This window comes from Ambystoma mexicanum, chromosome 1q (genome assembly GCF_040938575.1).
Source record: "Ambystoma mexicanum isolate Mex_15411 chromosome 1q, UKY_AmexF1_1, whole genome shotgun sequence".
Lineage (NCBI taxonomy): Eukaryota > Metazoa > Chordata > Amphibia > Caudata > Ambystomatidae > Ambystoma > Ambystoma mexicanum.
Window position 1 is genome coordinate 217,629,707 of NC_090922.1, and position 18,398 is coordinate 217,648,104.

At 43.9% G+C, this 18,398-nt stretch overlaps 1 protein-coding gene across 2 annotated transcripts in view; it reads left to right on the forward strand.

Moving 5' to 3' along the window:
- FAM83E (family with sequence similarity 83 member E) overlaps positions 1 to 18,398 on the forward strand; it is a 552,552-nt gene that overhangs the window by 247,711 nt on the left and 286,443 nt on the right. For both annotated transcript variants that reach the window (XM_069637444.1, XM_069637436.1), the window contains exon 3: positions 14,485 to 14,652. In XM_069637444.1, coding sequence (XP_069493545.1) covers positions 14,485 to 14,652 — 168 coding nt within the window. The remainder of the gene's footprint in view (positions 1 to 14,484; positions 14,653 to 18,398) is intronic.

An 18,398-nucleotide genomic window follows, 5' to 3' on the forward strand; every position in this document is an offset into this window, starting at 1 on the left:
TGATTCTGCAAGCGATGTAGCCCCGGAGACAGGGGGGTTGTCGCCATGGAAGTTGAGACACCACAAAATTCATCCTGGTCACCACTGATCTTTTGTTTAATATCTACCTCTCTCTTTCTATGTGTATATTACTACTTGACAGTGGCTATAGGTCGATGTGTGGCCTATAGTGGGGGCCCTCTGACTTATGTCTGGTGAAATCGCAAGGGAAGATTCCCACGATTCCCCCTTCTCAATCGCACACACCTTCTCTCGGTCCATTAACTGTTATTTACTGATGTATTCTTTTATTTATTCAGCAAAAGATTCAGGTGAATGCAGTGGATCTGCTGAACGAGCACACAGTGGAGGGTCTCTGGCCTGTCTTGTCCCCCACTGCTTCAGAATGTGCTGACCCTGGGCAGGGTTGGCCTCCTGTTGCTCCGGAGTGTACGCTAGCGGTCGCGAGTGGCAGGTGGGTTGTAATAGGCAGATGTCACACCCAGATCCTCCACACAAGGTTATGCCCAGGTGCTGCAGCAGCCGAAGTGAGCCCCGTGGGTGGTGTCGGAGTAGCAGGCGTGTGCTGAAATAACTGCACTCCATATCAGATCTAAATGAGAAAGAACATCACTCTTTTTTCATGGCGGTCTCTGTATTACTCATGTCGCGTGGCTCTTACGCCACCGTGGCATGGGACACCCCGCCGTTGCAGGATGTCCTTCGTCACAACGATCATAGTTGTCATTTAGGTCATGAGTGATTCCGGGTGCAGATCCTTCTGTCCTCTCTGCCAGTGATGCATACTGCTCTTTTGTCACATCTTCAAGCTCTGAAATGATCATGTCAAATTCTTATATGCCGCTACTTTACATGCCCCTGTAGGACTCACCCTTTCTTTAGTTAATCTCGAGGACAGCTTTCTATCCTTTACTTCCTTTCTTTCCGGTTTGGGTGGTGCATTCTTTACTCTGACATATTTTCTCAAAGTTCCTACAGGAGATTTTATGTCCCTTCCATTTCTTCATGTACTTCCTCCTTCTAGTCTTCAATTTGTGCTGGCCGAGCTCCTGTCCACACGTTTTGAAACAAAAGCCTTTATTCTGAGAAGCGCACCCCTCCTTTTCTCTTGTTCCTCCTATGAAGCCCTTGGCAGATTTTAAAGCAAAGGGCCCAGGAGGCAAGATTGACAGAGGGCCGGATTTGAAAAGGCGGATCAAGGAAGCAGAACTGTGGGTGGGCAAAGGTAATTGCAATCATAAGTGCAACAATGGTGAAGTTTAGGTTAAAACAAATCATGAGTGCTGGGTTTAGGTCTGACTCTGGCAGGTAACACTTTGACCTCTCACCTAGTTGTGATAGCATGAAGCAGTTTGCCCAGAATATCTCACTTTCTTCAAATGGGGAAACTGCTTTCCCCTTCCATCCTCTCAGATGTTCAAAATCCCACACTTTTCCTCCCCTTCGAAATCTTTCACTCTTCCCTTCCATCTCGATACACTCCCCTTTTCAGCTTCCCATCAGCCCGCTGCAACTCCCAAATACATTGCAAGAACAAAAAACCAGGGCACTTTGCCACTATCTAACTCAGTCAAGGCATGATGACCGCCTGACTATAACTCTGCATTCTCTCCTGTAGGCCCTGATCCCAAGCTGTCTGTTTTTCTAACCACTGTGTTGTTCTTTTATCCTGGTCTGCCAGTCCTGTTTCCAAACAGGTGTAAACACCATTAACCCATCTGTTCCCTGAACTGCTTTCATACTTGCTCTGCCTCCTTGTCAATGCGTAATAGGTCAGTGTAGCTGCTGGCAAGATTGTTGTGGCTGCCCTTCTGGCCTTTTATTTAATTTTTTTACTTTCCAATGCTATAGTGCATGTACCTAGGAAGCAATGGAACACCACGCAATTCAAACTATACACCATTATTACGAAAAACATATTTAAAACATTACCATTTAAAACAGTAGGTTAATACGAAAGCAATATACTGTAATGTATCCAGGAGATATTTAGCAATAGCTATTTTCGTTGAGTTCATGAAGGCACCTACATCTCCAGATATCGTCTGAATGAAGGCATCTTCAAATCTTTGCGTCCATGGCAACAAGGGACTCAGACTGAAAAGGGTGGACCGAGCACTGCAGCATATTGAGAAAAGCTCTGTACCTTTTTTCTTTATTAGATCGTAGAATTTATAGTCTCAAAGCTTCATTGCTACATGTACTTTGCAAGTAAAGAGGTCAACTTGATCTGAGAACTTTGTAGAGAAGACATTCTACTTTGAAAACAAGGCAGGATTTAAGAGGTAGGCCAAAGTAAGGCAAACATGGTTGGCGACACTCGAGTACAATTTCCTTTAACCAACAATTAACTTCACAGCTGCATGGAAACCCTTTTTTTAGTGGTGACACGTTGTTTTTTTAATGCCCATATGAAGGGTATTCCCACCGTACACAGGAGCAAGCATTAGAAATTGAACGTTTGTCCTAAAATCTTCTGCTGACAGAAAAGCCTTTACTTTTTTAACAGACCCTGTTCTTAACATCATTTTTAGCATTGAATGACGGAATCGTGAACCACCTTATCATTTTTCTTAGAGGCTACACGAATCAATTCAGTCTTCAAGGGATTTCATTTGTGGAAGACTGATGCCCCCTGAGCCTCATTGTGGGAAAGACAGCCCTGTAGTGGGGGGGCATCAACAATTGAAGAAACTTTCAGACTTAATTGTGAGCTGTCAGAATACTTGTAAATAATGACCCCTCCCTTTGCCACCAAACCCGGAAGCAGTCCTCTGCGCAAATAAAAAATCACTTATGAAGTATTTGGGCTGAAATGTCGTCTGCGTACACATGATCACTTCTTCGGCATGTTGTTAGTGACTGTGTTTTTAGTGCACTGTTATATATACATTGCAATATTCCTTTTACTCAAGAGTTTCGGTTGTCGGGGAGTTCATTAAGTGGGAACATGGATCTTATTTAGTTCAAAGAAAGAAATACTTGTAATACTGATATTGGCACTCACATGTAGATAGGAGAAGCTGCCGGAAGACTATGGTTTGGATCCTTATTGTTCTGTGTGTGCATAGAAGTATTTTGTTAGGCCCTGACCATATGTGGTTAGGGTATTTATTAGTGGTTTTTAAAAATATCGTGTTGGTCGTGTCTATTTAATTCAAGTCTATAGGGAAAGTGAGGTTTTGTCTCTCACATTTGGTCATGGTGGATGCAGAGAATAACATGATCAGATATGTTTTCATATCTTCTTTACTGACAATTTCTTTTTTGGAGTATGGTGAACATGTTAAGTTTCTTAACTTGGAATGTAAAGGGTATTAATAGCTCATCCAAAAAGAGTAACGTTTTCAATAATTTAGAGAGGATGAGAATAGATATAGTATTTCTTCAAGAGACGCATGTTATGAATCAAACCCTGAATATACGATGAAAACTCCAGGTATACACAGGCTTTATCCAGCTGCTACATAACTAAATCCAGAGGAGTGAGTATTTTCTTTCACAAGGGTTGGAATATTAGTATTGGAAATGTTGGGGGGGATGTTGATGGGAGATCTATTCTAGCTAGCATCATTTTAGATAATACTAATATCACCATTAGATTGATTTATGGTCCGTGCACATTTGGCAATGTATTGTTTAGGGACTTCATATTAAAACTACGAGGCTGGGAATGATTGTATAATTCTTGGGGGTGATCTCAAATGTGTCATCGAATACAAAATGGACCAATCAGCATATTGTAGAGATTCAGGACATAGAAACTTAAGGGTATGCTTGAGAGTTTCAATATGGTGGATGTTTGGAGGATTAAATACCCTGGAATAAGGGAGTATACGTTTTGCTTACCAGAATATGAATCGCACTCCAGGTTAGATCATATCTTTCTTTCAGATGGCCTAATTGATGGAGTTATTGACTTAGAGATCCAGGAAAGGAGTACCTCAGATCATGCCAGTGGTACGTTAAAGATGACTATTAATAAGGTTGAACGAGGCTATAGGAGGTGGAGACTTAATTTTAATATTTTAAAAGATGAGGATGTATCCAGGATATCGGAAGGCTTTATTGATAGATATTATATTGAAAATAAGAATACTGCGGATACTCATATAGTTTGGGATAGTTTCAAGGCTACTATTAGGGAAAACTCAGTCAGACTTTGCGTCTCGGAAAAATGGGATCAGCAAAGATTCTGTTAACGGAAACAGCAATACTGAAGGCACAGAAACGATATGCACTTTCAGGGAAGAAGAGTGATACATTGAAGAGCCTACCTGACTGTCAAATAGATCAGCAGACAGAGAAGGGCATATTTTATGCTAAACAAGTTTTTTGGCAAAATGGTAAAATAGGTGGCAAACTTTTGGCTAAGAAGGTGACAGGGAGTCAGTGGGTAGGACCTGGAGTATTCCATTTTCACAAATTGACTGTGCCCAGACAGAAAATACATCAACCAAACCAGGAACCTTCCCCAACACCCATGCACTCCGCAAAGATGGTAAGGAATGTCCCGTGGTCAACTGTGTCAAAGGCCGCAGAGAGATATGAAAGCACCAGCAAGCATGCTGCACCCTTATGTAGTATTCTCAATGAGTGATCAACAGCCTGGAGAGCGGTGGTCTCCATACAACATGATCCATGGATTCCTAAAACCAGACTGATATGGTTGTAACAAGTAAATGTGGTCAAGAAAATCCTGAATCTGATTGGTCAAAGCCTTTTCTGTTGTCTTCCTCATAAAGGGAAGATGTGCAGTATATGAAAGTGTGCCCAACTTTGACGAATATAAATTCTATTTCAATAAGGGCAGCACCTTGCCAGACTTAAGGCTGAATGGAGCTGGTTGGTAGTAAGGAAGCATTAACAATAGTAAAAATTGACATGAGGTTTGATCCTTTTCCCACTTTGATGATGCTAGATGGCAATACACCATTGATAAAAAGAGGTCACCCTGAGGGATCAAATAGTTGTAATCAAACCCCCACATTTATGGTCTTACAAATATGGAAAGAAAATATAGAATTGTGTGTACTTCAGGGACTGATGCTTCCTGGGTGCTTTCTGGAACATATTGACCGGCATAAAGTTTCAAAGAAGTGTTTAAAGTTCAGTGCAAAGCATCTATATTTGTTGGAACCAACATACCCTCTCTGGCTGAGATTAGTCCGAATGGAGAAGGTCACGTAGGCAAACCTTAAAGGATCTAAACACAGGGATTTACATAGAGTATCTTGTCCTGTGTCTCTAAATGGATCTGCCCTATGCAAACATGCTGAAAGATGGATATCATTCCAGGAAGTGGCAATTCATGCCTAACAAATAATCAATTTTCAGATGCTGTAATATGATCTTGGTTATTCCCTTTCTTATGTGCACTTTACTTGCATACTGTTGCAAGTCTGTATTATTGTCTCCACTTGCCTATTCCTTTATGAAGTACTAGTGTGCCCATTTAAATTCACCTAAACTCATGGTCTGATTTACGCAAAATGGTGTTTGACATGACGTCAAATGGCTGTAGGGAATGAGCATCATCAAGCCCACGAAGCCTGTAGATAAGATGATAGACAGTACCGGAGATGTTGATACTTCAATAGAGTATGGCTTTATTTCAAAGATAATAAAATGCAGAGATGGAAGCAGTGCCCCTTTCCAATACCACCTCCCTTTTACTCGTACTGTCCACAGGGCGTAAACTGTACCCAGCTGGCACCAGATTATCATATATTGGAGCAGAAGATGGTGAGAACAAAGTCTTCGATATAATAAAAGTGTCTAGATTATTGGGCCCTTAATCTCCTGGGAATGGGCTACTGATGATCTTGCATTGAAAGTCATTTGTGCCACTCCTGATCTAGCATTTAAAAGGGCATATTTCACTTCTGATTGCAGTAGTATTTACATTTTGGTATGCCTGCCAAAGGGCAATGGTTACAAGACTGGCCCAATTTATACCATCATAATTAGATCTATGTTTCCTCTCTCTACCCCTGGATATGACTGGAATATGTTGTCCCATTGTGGGTGATGTATCCCTTACAGATGTTAAAGTGTTAAATATAGCTAAAAAGTACCCACACCTGTTTGCCTTGTCTCGAGCAGCCTAAAACAATCTTTTTTACGTTGCCCTTCAAACGCAGCCCTCAAAACAGACACCCAAAATAGGGCACCTGGTACATGACATTGTAAATGTCTTGCACAACCTGCTTTGGTCACATGACATAGTCACGTGATGCAGCCCACAATGGATCAGCGCTGACAAACAAGCAAAGGGGTGGAGACCCGGGGAAAATTCAGCAGGGAAACCCCCAGCAAATCCCAGCCGTCCTGCTAGAGACAGCGTTTCCGCAACAGACCACAGCACTCTTTCCGAGAAGGCGGTGAGTAGGGGAGTGAAGAGATGCTTATCAAATATCAGTGAGACTTTTGTTGCTCCGGTCAAGCAAAGGTGTCTGCCATGTATCAGCACCAGTGATCTGGCAGATGGGTAGGCCGTGGGTCCACAAGAGGGTGAGGTGGCAAACCGAAAGGGAAACACACAGAAAATCTCAGCGCACCCGCTAGATGTGGTGTTCCACCTCAAGCACTGCATGGAACTAAAAGGCGAGCAAGGGAGTGAGGGGATCCATAGTAAGCATCCACTTCTGGATCCTCTCATGACTCTCACAGGTTTTCTATTTCCCATTCCATGTCTTTTTCACATAACTATGTCCCTTTTTTACTTAATTATTTCTCCTTCAAGCTATGTCTCCTGAACACAAAAGACTTGCCACCCTTCTCTTGTTTCCAATTCCTTTCTGAGGGTCAAGCAATCAGCTTTAGCGCCTGAGAGTAGGACTCATCAATTGTTTTTATTAATGATTCGAGACTTTGTGCCAGCCTCTGAGCTCCACTTTCACACTTCTATTGCAAAACATTGTCAATGTCTCCGAACATTTCTGCCAGCTTCCCACATACCTCATATTAATGGTAAAAGTCTAGTCCTGGAAGGTTCTGTGATATGGAACCGGTCTCTGGCTTCTGACTGGATGTAGGCCAAAGGAGAGTATTTTGGCTACTTTTTAAGTGGGGGATACCCGACCATCAACCTTTTCCATACTACGCCAGTGCTAAAGCCGTCGTCCACAATGTCCCAATCATGCCTTGAATGAAAGGGACACAGATTGTCTTAAGTGTCTGACCAAAATGAAGAGCCAATGTAGAGGACATTTCTAAGGGGTGTTTACGATAGTGGGCTGAATGGAAAAGGTGAGTCTTCATGCATCTCTGTATCTTAAGGAAGTTGGTTAGGAAGTCCTTGTGCGCTAAACACAGGCTCCATTCTGGGAAGTGCTGGCGTAACGTTGTCATGCCAGCAGTATAGGTTTGTGCACATTTGCATTTTTGTATTGGCCTTTTAGGAGACCCTGTATACATTCTACAAGCTATTGTAGTAGTCTAAACTAAGGATGGGTGGACCGACTCCATCATATTTGAACCTGTCTAAGCAATGGGGGTTTGAATCGGCTCGAATGATTCGAACCATTTGGATCTGAAGCCCCTAGTGGTTTGAAACCTTTGAATCAGAATTCAAGCTTCCCGTATAGGTCGGAGTATTTGATGGTACAATTCGGCTTAAAAAACTCAATGGCAATACTGAATTCTGGGATACGGGTGACTACGGAAATTCTGCAATAGGGCCATTATTTCCTGCCTAGAGCCATTCTGTTGTAGGCAGAGCAGACACACACACCACCCCATCTAGTTGAAAACCTTTACTTCATTTTAGTAGTTAAATCCTTTTATTTTGAGAAAATACAATATGCACAAACAATTTCAACTTTAGTCTGTACAATGTCTGTGTGCCCTTCCCATGGATACTCAGTATTCCTTAGTCATATTAATAATAGAAAAATGGCCTACATGTGTTTCGAACTTAGATCCGCTTCAGTCTGACTCTACCACTCTTAGTCGTTTTTGAGTCGCTATAATACCCAACAGAGCTGCCTTTGACTTTCTGTGCTCTCAGACTGCCTGTTCCCCAGTTTCATCGAGCCAATTGACAATACATATGCACATCACAATGTTGGACGGTGTCGAACTGACACACTGCTGCAGTTGAATGAACGTGTCGAGACTCCTTCGAGCCTTGAACTAGATGCTGCTTGTAGAGGTGGCCTATGCTGCGCGTCCATTTAAACACCAACTCTGCCCTGAAGAAAGTGCCCAGAAGCCCGGCTCAGGCCAGCCAAGCCCCCAGTAAAGGATTGAAAGGTATTCCATAGTGGTTCTTTCCCCCTTGTCTGCTTTTAAGGGCCCTAGTGACCATTCTGATCCCACTCTATATCTTTTTTAAGATATACATTTGAATTTGCACTTTGCTACAATGCCACTTGCCTGCATACCCCTAACTTCATTACCAGAGTGCCCTTTTCATCTAAAAGTCTGCATATCTCTGTCTTCATTTACAGGGGTGGGTTGTTGGTTTTTTAATAGTGTATTTGTATTTTTAGTTTAATTTGAAAGTCCTATTTTATTATAAAATCTTGAATGGACAGTTCTTTTCCTACCCATGACCCATGCTACCTAAAAGAGGCAAAGGAGGTGTACCATTCATGTTGTGTCTGTTTCACCTTTATGGTTAACATTCCTGCTGGTTTAGTAGTGGGGGTAGGGGGTGAGTCAGAGTTTTTCAAAACCACTGTTCATCCCTGTACTCTGCAGAGCAGTAGTAATTTCATCACACCCAGTAACAGCTGCCAAAAAAGACTGTGTTTTGCCATGCTAAGCATTGAGAAAAAATAAGCCCCACAGGTTGTGAGGACCCACCAGAGTAAGCGGGGGAATGATAGGGCCACCAGAGACCTAAGCCTCAATGGGAGACTTGGGGAGTCAGATGTATGCAAAAGAGATTTTTCTGCACTGCTGTTTTACCTCTTGTCCGGCACATACGACCGGTTCCAGTCCTTTGTTAAAAACCAAGTAAAAAATGTAGCACTTCCTTGTATCCCAGTGTGGGTAAAATGCCCTCAGAAAAATGCACTCACCCTGGGAGACCTTGCGTGGAATCGGGGGGTCAGGAGCGCAGAGAATGGGCTGGAACACGGCAGAGAGGGCCTCCGGCAAAACCTGTCTTGCTGGAGTGGTGCTCCGGCAAACCATGTTTTGCCACTGTGTCACCAGCTCAGGGGCTTTCCCACGACACACATGCTTTAACACACTCTGCAGCACTGCTGAGCCTTCAGTAATCAGTCTGCTCGATAAAACGTGGGCTGCTTGTACAAGTGTTTGACAACTCTGCTTCAGAACAGGATACTCCCAGCAACATCTGTCCTGAAGCAGAGCACATGCGAGCAAGCCACATTTCAACAAACCAACACTTGCAGCAGAATCAGCATGGGCAACTGAATACAGAAACAGCCAAAGCCTCACACACTTGTTGTAGCTCTGTCCAGACTGGTATATATATCCTGCAATGTAAAGAATGTGTTTTCTTAATATGAGTAGTGTGGCCAATTAAAACTGCAAACCCCAACTTCCATTATTCGCTCAAAAGGGTTTCTTACTGAATTGTAAGAAGACATGGTTCATATTTAAATTTCTGGGCATGCTTATGTTCCCATAATTCTCTTTGATGTTATGCAAATCGCCAGGATTGGGTTCCATGAAAAGATACTGTATTGCGTGACCTGGCCTGGAACCACTCCCCTCGCCACCGGCCACTCCTCCCCCACACACCCACCCTTCCAAGGAGGAGAGGGTTCCCTCAATCAATGTTTCCCATTTCCAGCACTGGTGATCAGCCTTACCTGCTTGATGACGCGTGCACGTTCTAGCATGCAGATGTCAGCACACCAGTGTGCTTGCAGTGAAAACGCCTGGCTCTATCAATTTAAATTATGACTAGTTAGCACATTACTACCAGTTGCTAGCATACCCAATTAGCACCTCATTACCATGTTGTATTATGTCTTACTAACAAATGACCTCATGCCTATTCAGCTTGTCGTCGCCAGTTTTCATTATGGACAGTTGGCATACAAGGGCACATTTCCAGTATACCCACTTAACACACAATTGCTACTTGCACTATGCACATTATTTCCATTTACCGTCAGGTCCCACATCATGATCAGTTCCCATTATGCAAACTTTACCCATCATTTCTGGGAATTAATTGCCCTCCCTCTACCTGCAACTTTTACCTGTGTTTCCTGTACCAGAAAGAAGGGCGGGCGGTGCTCCTATGACAGGCAGCGAGGTTGCAACCAGCGATGGACACAGTAGTAAGGGATCTGCCCCGCGGACAGTGTCTGCTACTGGCTTGCAGCAGAGTTGGGGGGAGCTGAATTCCCAGGCCCAGTCTTCTCCAGCCAGCCTGCATACAGAGAGGTCTGGGACCTATGACATCAGTTCCCTCTGGAAACATGTTTATGGCACCCATACATTACTTGCAGTGTTATCGGAGTAATGGCCCATTTTGCACTAGTGTAGATATTGCAACAGCAACCAGAACTGCCCTAGCTGTTAGTTGTAGTGCCAGAGAAAATAACAAATACTAGCTGTACCTAGATTATCATACCCTGATCTAGTTCTCTCTCTCTCTCTCTCTCTCTTTCTCTCTCTCTCTCTCTCCCCCCCTCCATCTCCCGCACACACTTTATATCTCTCTCTCACACTGTCTCACTCTGTGCCTCTGTCTCGCTGTGGGAAAGAGTTGCATTGACAGGTGTGCATGCAGCTAGAGGCACCCTAGTCGCTGCTGAAAGCAACACACCAGGCAAAAATACTGATATCCTGGGGTGGAGATCTGGTGGGTGGGGCTGGGGGCTTTTAATGGTTAAAAGTACAATGAGAACAGCAGCAACAGAGACATCCCTGGAGTGGGGACTTTCTGAGAAATGCATTATCTTTGCATGTGTCCTACAACAATGTTCCCATCACACTGAGCCCTCATTGCTCGTACTGGCGGGGGAGTGATGGGGCTGTGGATAGGGTCTGCATGGGGTGCTGGGGCTTTGACAGTCCTTGTAACAGGCCAGACTGCAGGGTCTTCAGTTGCATTTGTATGTTCTATTGTTTGTCAATCATTAGTGTTTATGAATACTTTAACACATGCATCCGTTCACCAGCACTATTAACCAAACAATGGCCAGCACACAAAATTAAACATTGAAGAAACAGATCATTGGTTTAAATTTGAGCATGACATTTTGCAAGAAGGAAAGACGTTTTTGCTAACTCTGTATATTGCCACCTGTACATTCATGTAAATACTGCAACCGGTAATTGTACATTCATGTAACATTGTAATATTGTAAACTTATTCATGTAACATTGTAACATTGTAAGTCTCGCATATACTTGCTGCTGCGCCCGGTAACCTATGGGTCTGGAGCGCATTATAAATAAATAAACAAACAAACATTTTGAGAGCCACAATGATGTATATTCTTGGCAAAAGAAGTTTGTTGTGTAATATACTTCAGCAAGGGCCAGTAGAATGTTATGATGGAACATGATGGTAGAGTTCTGCAGGGGAATGTGCTGGGAGCCGGAGAAGGACAGTTGGAGGGAGAGCTGCCAGAGGAAGGTTGGGGGGTCTTTATTCATATATGTAACTTGGTAATAAAGCTGTGTTATTACCTATCAAGTGTGGCGGCTCGTCATTACAAAGTTATTTCAACAGGAATTATTTAAGGACACCATTAATGTATAGGTGCTATTGGCAAGACCGCACAGTTTTAGTCTTTGAACCTGCACTGCAACTTGGAGCACCAGCACAATAACGAAGCTTGTCTGGTCTTAGTCCTGGTCCAGAGACAACATTTCAATGAGTGTCAGTACTGCAACTACCACCAAAATGAATATGGTCATTGTTCCATCCTAAAAAATGTGCTTCTACAACCAACAGTTCACTGCTGCCTTAAAAGAAGTCCCAAAGTCCAAACTTCTGACAACCCGGCATGCTCCCAGTTTGCACATTAGATGTAATGAAAACAAAAATCGCAACATCAACTCATGGTGTGATATGTCAGGTATTGCGACATCCTGTCAGCATATGTCATGCCATGATATGCCATAATGTAACATGCCAGGCTGTGATATATCGATACGCCTTTTTCTTGATATATTATATCAGCATGGCCTGACTTTACAGTCCCAGTAAAATCCTTGTTTGACATTTGCAGTAACCTGCTGGCTTGATATTCAGTGTCCTCACAGTTACCCGCTCCTAATCAGCTCCCAGTTTCACATTCCCAATAACGTTCACATTTCAAGAAAGATTCCAGTTTGTAATTGCTGGTAAGCTTCTTTAGTAGCATTTCTAGTAGGCGTAACATGCCCAGTAATCTCCCAGTAAGACTGCAGGGGGCACTGTGGCAATTCATGTTTTGGATTAAAGGGGTGATGCAGATGGATTTTACAGATGTTCAGCACAATAAGCTTGGCAGACATAAAGGGGAGAGGCGATGAAGTGCTGAAAGTTCAGGTCCCTGTCAATGTAATATAGCGCCACCTAGTGACGGGTTGCAGGTAGAAAGTTGGTGGTGCGAGAGGACAGCTGAGAGGTAAAGGGGGGTAAAGAGAAGAAGATTTCAGCGTCATCATCACATTGATATGAGTTCAAAGGTTGAGGTGAGTTTGCCCAGGGAGGAATTGGAAGAGCGTAAAGAGGAGGAGACCAAGGAGAGTGAGGAGCAATTTCACGGATTTAACCATTGATGGAGCGTAATGGCTAGCTGGTGAGGATAAGATAAGAGCGAGAAGATGAGGCTAGAGTAGTTGGATTTGGCTGCGTCCAGGGCAGTAATGAAAGCAAGGATAGATTCCTTGTGCAAAGCAAGAAGCCAGCATTGTAGGTAGAGGTGCATTTCTTTCGCTTTTGGATGGGATAGTCATGGATGAGGGCATTGGTGGGAGGCAGTGAAGGCGTAAGTAGGTTAATGTTACTTAAAGGAAGGAAGCAAGAGCTTGAAGGGTCATCCTGACTTGGCCTAGGCGGGGTCCATAGCGTCAGGTTGCAATTTTAATTTTAGATCATTTTGGAATGGGAGGGATTGGAGGACAACCACTGAACTGTAGATGATAGTGGTCATATGGTGATGGGCCAAAAGAGAAAGCAGCAGAAGAGTTGTGTGAGGGGTAGCGGAACACGAGATAGAGTGAGTTCCCATGATTGTGGGTTGGCAGTTCTTGGAGTGCGACCACATAATGAAAAGACTGGAGTCCAGCTGAGGTTTGCCATGGTGGTGAGGTTGAAGTCTCTCAGGAGTATGGCGTGGTCTTGAGTGGGAAGACGTTTGCGGAGTAGGTCAAGATCATGGAAGAAGATGGTGCAAGAACAGCATTGGTTGAGGACGATGGTAAGAGGGGTTGGTGAGAGAAGTTGAACAGCTCTATGTTCAAAAGAAGCAGCGAGAATGATGGTTCAGCAGAGCAGATGTGCTGGTTTCGTTGATCATGAACCAACACCATTGCCTTTCTTAGATAAGTGAGAGAATTGTGGAAACATCATAAAGGTCAGAGTGCACGGTTGCAAGAGTGGCAGTTTCATGGATCCTGTTGGTCTAGAGTAGAGTTTCATTTTTTATGCAGATTCTGGTCAAGGGCTTCTAGAATGACCATAATCTGCAATGTTGACATTCCTAGTAAACTTCCAGGCTACACAATTCCCTTACCTACCAGGCGGCCACATATCATGTGTGACACCTTTATCCAGTCCTGACTTTATTACTCTGAATTCTGGGACTTGTAGTTTTGTTGTTCACATTAGGAGTATGGGCCAACAAATGCTAGAATTCAAAGCACAACGTCAGGAACGGCTCATGGTGTCACTCATGACATGGGGCCATTTGGCAGCCATGAGTTCCAGAACAGTGCCATGAAACATCCCCAAACAACCGAACATGCCGTGGACAGTGAGCTTCCTGTTGGGGAAAGCCTGTGTTTGCAGCTGAAACTGAAAAGACACAACACATAATCCTACACCTCTTACAACATTATATGAAACAGTGTGATATGGTGTGGCACTCATCACGCCGATTTTCCAAATTCTCCCCCAAAAAATCTCAGCACCTTAAAATGAGAATTCATTTAACTGAGTATCCTGCTGATTAAAGATGCCGGCTGGACCGTGCAAAACAATGACTGTACCCTCCCTATGTCTTCAAATGATTTCATGGAAGCAATGATGTAACAGCGATCCCTTTGCTATTAAAAAGAGTGACCAGATTGATCCCCGTCCCAAGACGCCACATGATCGGTCCTGGACTTTCATTTAACAAATCATGGCATTTTGGGGGTGTCGTCTTGGTTCTCTTCATTTCAACCAGTTGGACTAGCACAGCTGACAACAATGATTTCAATAAGGGACGCGTCCGGAGGCTGGATATTGCAGAGTCCCCTTGACTTTTCAGGCATCTAATCTCTCTGTTATGGTGCGCTTGCACTGATTTCCAGCCATATGATCGCACTTCCGTTTCTGTCTTCGCGATACAGGTTATTGCCGTTGTAATGGACGTCTTCACCGACCCGGACATCTTCCTGGACCTGTACGATGCCACTTCCCGACGCCAGATACCCGTCTACATCATCCTCAGCCACCTGCACCTGCCTGCGTTCCTCAGCATGGTGGGGAAGACAAGTGTCAACATCCGGTATACAGCGGTAAGAGCGACTGGTGGGGCATAGCATCGTTTATGAATGGCACTGTCGTGGGTGGGGGGAGAGGGGCTGCGCCAACCCACAGTATCTCATGACCCGCTCGTTTTGTTACTCTGCTGTTGTCCTATGACCATGCCAGAGGTACGCCAGAGTTGCATGTGTAGAGAAGCATTGATTGCAATGTGTGCAGTGTAGAATTTTGTTTCTGCATTCGGAATTCTGATTACGGTAAAAACCAATTATAATGCAGAGCTGGGTACATATTTGCTCATAATAGGCTTGCCAAGATTCTTTTTTATTTAAATTGAAGTTTGCTGAAAATCTCCCAACAAAAAAAACATTTTTTCTGCAAAAGTATTGCTTCATGAATGCACTTGTATTTACCAAACACGTTCTTTATCCTAAATGTAACACCACCTTTCTGTTTTTTTTTAAACAATGCATTTAAGAAAGAAAATATGCAGACATTTAAAACATGACATTGTTAACTAAATTAGGGTTTTATTTTCGTATGTCTCGTGATCTTTTTAGCGTGTTCCAGTTTCCCTGGCCTCTCAGTTTGTTTACATCCAGCTGGAGGTTTTGTCATTAGGGCCTGGGCTACCATAGGAAAGTTGTAAAGGACACAATGAATTGCCATGAATTGCCATTTTAACTCCACACACGTCAAATCTTGCAAGAAGATACTTGGGAAAACGTGCATTCTTCTACAAGCCCTGGGTGTTATGGTAAGAATTCCCGAGCCTCTACCATGAATCTGACCTTTCATAACCTCATTGTCCCTCTTCTTCATGGCCTTCTTGTAGCCCCGAGGGTGAGCCTCCCTGGAAACAGGCACCAAGTGCAAGCAAACAGAGTTGTATTGCAATATGCATTACATGAGGCCCACCTACCACGATAGGTTATAAGACACAGCACCTTCCTGTCCTGCTTTTTTGTCTGTCTGGTAGAGAGACCCTTTTGGATTATGTTATTAATTTATCTGTATGTTATTTGATTCCTTCCGGATTCTTGGTTTCGGTGGCATGTTGATACAGCCCCGAGGATGCAACCCCGGGTCAGTTGTCTCGCTGCATAGGATACTGCTTCCCATTTGCAGTGTGGTGGACAGACGTCCGGGGGTCTGCCTCTCGGGGTGGCATGTCTAATGCACTCCTCAGTGCACGGGAGAGAGACACCCTGCTTCTGCAGACACTTTCGCCTGAGATATTGACCCCAGCGTATCCCGTTCATTCATCGACAGTAATTGCTTTGTGGTAATTTACTACCAAGTGACTACCTCGGAATTACTTCGTCAAATATGGGTATTTAAGAGCTAAAAAAAGGGGGTGAGCAGGGTTTTATGGAGGGGTAGTGGTGAAGGGGAAAAGGAGGCATGGGGGCGGGGACCACCCCACAATATAAAAATAAAACATGTGAAGTAACATTTCGAAGTCAGTACTTCATAGTAAATTACCGCAAAGTAATTACTGTTGATGAAATGGAATGGAACCCACCCGAGACCTGGGCAGTGGCTTCTGTAAGTTATTTAAACTAACCCTTCCTGTGAGCTTGGGGGTGTGGTGCGCCCTCACTGACACAGGGAATGTCGCAGAGATGACAGGGAAGCAGAAGTAGAATAGTTATCACACCAGGCCTTCGTCCTCTTCACTGTCTCCTCCCAGAACGATGTGAACATAAGCAGAGATGTGATGAAGAGCACGCTGAAAAAGGTCCTGCAGCTTCCCCGTGCACATGTATGCCTGCTCCTGTGTCCTGTGTCTGCTGCTCCTTTTGTACCTGCTCCATGTGTGCCTTCTCCAGCTGCTCCTTATGTATCTATGCCTCCTCTTGCGGCACCTGCTGCATACCTGCCTGCTACAGCAGCTCCTGCACTGACTATTCCTTATGCTGTGGTTGCTGCTCCCTTTCTGCTGTCATCTGCTGTTCCTGCTCCCCTGGACCCTAGGATACCCACTCTATCATTTGCACAGTTACAGGAACTTACAAAGAAGAAGGTAGTTCTCGATAGTGGAAGGCGTTCCCTAGGAGTCACTCCGCAAACTCAGAAATTGTCCAGAAAATTAGGATGATGGTAATCCTGAGGGGTATCCCCCTCAAAACTCTTCTGGCAAGTAAATAAAAAAGGAAGCTTTGGAACAGACCCTTGCAGATCCGTGGTCAGGTTTGAGTTGTGGAGACCTGGTTCAACCATGAAGGGGCCACAATACACCAGTTGGAGGTGGCCGCGGGGATGGGACTTCTTCTCACACCGCAACTGCGGGATGTCCTGTTTAGAGAATTGAAGGAATCTAACAAAATCTCTTTTCTGAGGCTTCATTCCCACCTATACCTTGATCAGGAATTAATGTCAGTGTTGTGGTTGTTCGCCTGCTAGCTATTTTATTGAACAATGACTTCTTAAGATGCCTTTCCCAATGGATCCTGTGGATCTTAAGGTAAGGCTTCCTTAAGCCGTGTCCTTTCATTTCACAGGTAGAACTTCTAATGATGCCACATCCACTGCACCATCTCTATTGGAAGAGTTGAATGATGTGCTCTAGGCTGCTGCTGGGGCACCAACAAGTTTACCTCTTCTCAGACGTTGCGTGTGAGACCCCAAAGTCTGTGGCTTGAAATTACTCTTCCATTGTTGGTGCATTAGGCAAGGTTTGCTTCGACTCTCGAAAGTTGATGTAGCTCAAGTCATCCCTTCTGCCCTACCTTTCATGGGTCAGAAGTTATTTGCAGACCAATTGATTTAATCCATGAAGAAGGATGCAGAGGAAATAGAACTAGTGATTGTGGCCAACCTTTAGATCTCCTGCAAAATGGTGCATCCAACCTTCAAGAGTTCTTGCTTCATGTCCACTGTCTTTCCAATTATTTCCATGTTCAATAGCTGCTTTTACATCTGGGAGCAAACTGTGTCAGACAAATGGGTTTTTGATATTGCAAAGCGTGGTTAACCGGCAGAGTCTGTGAGGCCTCCTTCTCCGACTGTGGTGAATGGAACATCTACTCGCATGAACTCTCTAAAGGCCAAAGCATTGTTTCAGGGTATTTAAGGTCTCTTGGCAAAAAGGAGTTATAATACCCAGCCCACGGGCTAGAGAGAATGCAGGTCTTTAAAACTCTCCCTTTTGTGGTTCCGGAGATTTCAGTTGGTTTTTATCCAGTGTTGGATCTGAAACAAGTGGGCAAGTTCATGAAAAATGCTGCTCCCAGGATGGAGTCGATTCAGTTCATTATGACTATTCTGACTTTGGGGGAAATCAAGGTGCCCACTGGTCTTCGGGAGCCTTACTTCCATATTCCAATCGCTTCTGGTGCAGGGCCAGCAATGGAGCTAACGGTTTCTGCTGCACCAGGCGCCCCAATTAAGAACCCCCTGACCCCCCAAGCAGATGAATTACACAACTTTGCATGTGCAGTTCTCGCTTACTGACATGCTTTCCTTTGTGAAAATCGGACCTGGCCTCCGTGCTCAAGGCTGCACTGCCTGGACGTTTTAGTATTTTCTCTTAATGCATTTGTATTTTGTATTTTATTTGTGTTTTTATTAAGTGCCTTAAACCAAAACATTGTACATAGAATACAGATTGGTACAATAAAAATGAATAAACTACAATAAAAATGAATAAACAAAATCCAGGAAACAATCACTCAAGGACTTTGGAACAGATGAGATTTCAGAGAACAACGGAATCGAGAATAAACAGAAATAGAACGGAGAGGGAGTGCAAGAACTGTACTTCAAAACTAGGTAT